Source organism: Marmota monax, unplaced genomic scaffold, assembly GCF_021218885.2.
Source record: "Marmota monax isolate L192 unplaced genomic scaffold, Marmota_monax_Labrador192_F-V1.1 WCK01_AAM20220418_F8-fsc02913, whole genome shotgun sequence".
Taxonomy (NCBI): domain Eukaryota; kingdom Metazoa; phylum Chordata; class Mammalia; order Rodentia; family Sciuridae; genus Marmota; species Marmota monax.
In genome coordinates, this window is record NW_026693073.1 from 5039 (window position 1) to 7574 (window position 2536).

General features: G+C 39.2%; 1 protein-coding gene across 1 annotated transcript; it reads left to right on the top strand.

Moving 5' to 3' along the window:
• The first annotated feature begins 675 nt into the window (after nucleotides 1–675).
• Nucleotides 676–2298, top strand: LOC124098972 (endogenous retrovirus group K member 7 Gag polyprotein-like). Its single transcript, XM_046453926.1, has one exon. It carries the CDS (start codon nucleotides 676–678, stop codon nucleotides 2296–2298), a length of 1623 nt encoding a protein of 540 aa, XP_046309882.1.
• Nucleotides 2299–2536: the final 238 nt, after the last annotated feature.

A 2536-nucleotide genomic window follows, 5' to 3' on the forward strand; every position in this document is an offset into this window, starting at 1 on the left:
GACAGTAGAAAAGAGTACAAGTGAAAGTATAAAAGTTTTTCATAATACATGTTTTTAATTTTAGAACTGTTTTAGATTCACAGAAAATCACAATTATTATTAAGTTTTCTTACAGAGTACACAGTTCCCACATCTGGTTCCATGATTATTAACAGCTAACATTAATTCACTACATTTATTATTATTAATGAGCAATATCACTACACTGTTATTAACTAAAGGCCATTCCTCATTCAGGCATACTTAATTTTACAACTAACATTCTTTTGCTATTCCAGGATATCACTCAGAGTTATATCATATTAAATCTAGTTGTCACATCTCTTTAGATCATCTTGGCTGTGAATGTTTGAGATTGCTTTTTTTTTCAATATAGAAAAACAATTTTGAGAGGTACAGGTTAGATGTTTTGTAGAATTTCTTTCAATTGGTATTTGTCTGATAATTTTCATAGGTTTAGAATAGGATAATTGTTCTTTTGGGAAGATGACTGTGAACGCACTAGACGTTCACAATTGGCGCCCGAACAGGGACCCTGCTGGATTGACAGGAAGGGTAAGTTCTTTTTCTTTATATTACAGGGTGATGGGACAATCTTCATCTTCTCCTTTTTTACATATTCTTAGGCATTCACTTGCCGTCTATGGTATTAATATTTCCCATTCTGATATAGAGATGTGTCTTAAGGTGGTCAGGGAATGGAATCCCTGGTTCCCGGAGGAAGGATCTATGGATGTGGATAATTGGAAATGGGTCCGTCACAATGTTGAAAAGGCCATGAGGCAAGGCGAAAAAATTCTGATTCGGTTTTGGTCTATCTGGTCTATTTTATATACAATGTTTAAAGCTATGGAGGAAGAAAGGTTGATTGGCAATTTACAAAAGGAGCTAGCTCCCTCTATTCCAGATCTCCCTCTTGATATTAGTGAAAAAGAAGAGGTAGTAAAAGATACGCAACAATTGACTCATAATTCTTCACAAAATTCTGCTGATTTAACTGGTAATGATACGGAAAAGAAAACGAAAGTAAAAACGACGATCGATGATCGCTCCATTTCGGAGCAATTCAAACTTGTTATGGAGGATGTTCTGGGATGTCTTAATAAATTAGAAGCTAAAATGGACCCTAGGCCTTTATCGGGAACCAGGCCCTCTGCCCCTCCGGCCACCAACCCTTTTTTGGCAGCTTCTTTAAAGGCTGTCCAGGAAATGGACTCAGAACCTTCTGACGATGAGGATGAAACTCCCTTCTTTGCTTTTCCTATAATCAGGCCTGATCCAGCTAATGGAGTGGCACAGCCACTTCGGTATGAGGGGATTGATATTGATCATATTGGCAGATTTAAAAAGGCAGTGACAATGTACGGACCTCAATCCCATTATGTAAAAGAATTGCTTAATGCTTTTGCTACTCATTACAATAATTTTGCTCCTGAGGATTGGAAGATTGTGGGCCGTGCTCTTCTATGGGAACCTGAATATCTTCAATGGCACATGTGGTTTTTAGAAGGATGTGCCACTAAGGCTAGAGAAAATGGTAACAGTCAAAACCCTGTTATTCATGCCATAGGATACCCTATGTTATCTGGCACTGGTATGTATGATGACATTCAACATCAAATTAATATTCCTCCTGAGATTCATGAGCAATTGAAGGAAATAGCTTTAGAAGCTTGGGACAAAATTAGACCTACTGGAGAACATTATGGCTCATGGACAAAAGTTTCACAAAAACCCAATGAACCTTATGTAGAATTTTTGTCTAGATTAAAATTGACAATTGAACGAACCGTGGTAGGAGAGGCTGCCAGGCAACAATTACTACGTTTGCTGGCTTATGAAAATGCTAATGAAGATTGTAAACAAGCCATTTTACTGATTAAAGATACAGGAGATATTCATACATACTTAAAGGTGTGCAAAGATATAACATCAGAATCCAGAAAGATGCAATTATTTGCTGAAACCATGGCCGCTACATGGCATGCTTTGCAGAATACTAATCGAAATTTGGCTAACATGAAGTGTTTTGGGTGCGGCCAGACTGGGCATCTGAGGAAAAATTGTAAGCAAAAGAATGAAAAGGAAACTAGGGGACCCGGAATATGTCCTAAATGCAAAAAAGGTAAACATTGGGCTCGAGAATGTAGAACGAAAAATGCAGCCACTCTTGCAGTTCAGGGAAACGGTCCATCAGGCCGGACCCCAGGCCCTAGACAAATAAACGGGGGCAACCCACAATCTTTTCCCTACAACCCGCAACCCAACATAGTGCCGCTGTGGACATCCCAGCCTTAAGTGATTTTGATCTCCAGGGTGGTGCTATGCCTAAAAGAATACCTACAGGAATATTTGGGCCACTACCTCCAGGGACTTTCGCTTTGCTCACAGGACGCTCCAGCCTTAATGCTAAAGGTATTACTGTCCATTTAGGCATTATCGATGCAGACTATGAAGGAGAAATTCAGATTTTAATGTCTTCTCTTGCAAAATGTCAGGCCTGAGGGAGCTAAACTCTGCACACTCAAACCCCAAC

Excerpts from the sequence above, each read along its gene's own strand:
- LOC124098972 (XM_046453926.1), top strand. The coding sequence starts at position 676 with ATGTGTCTTAAGGTGGTCAGGGAATGGAATCCCTGGTTCCCGGAGGAA.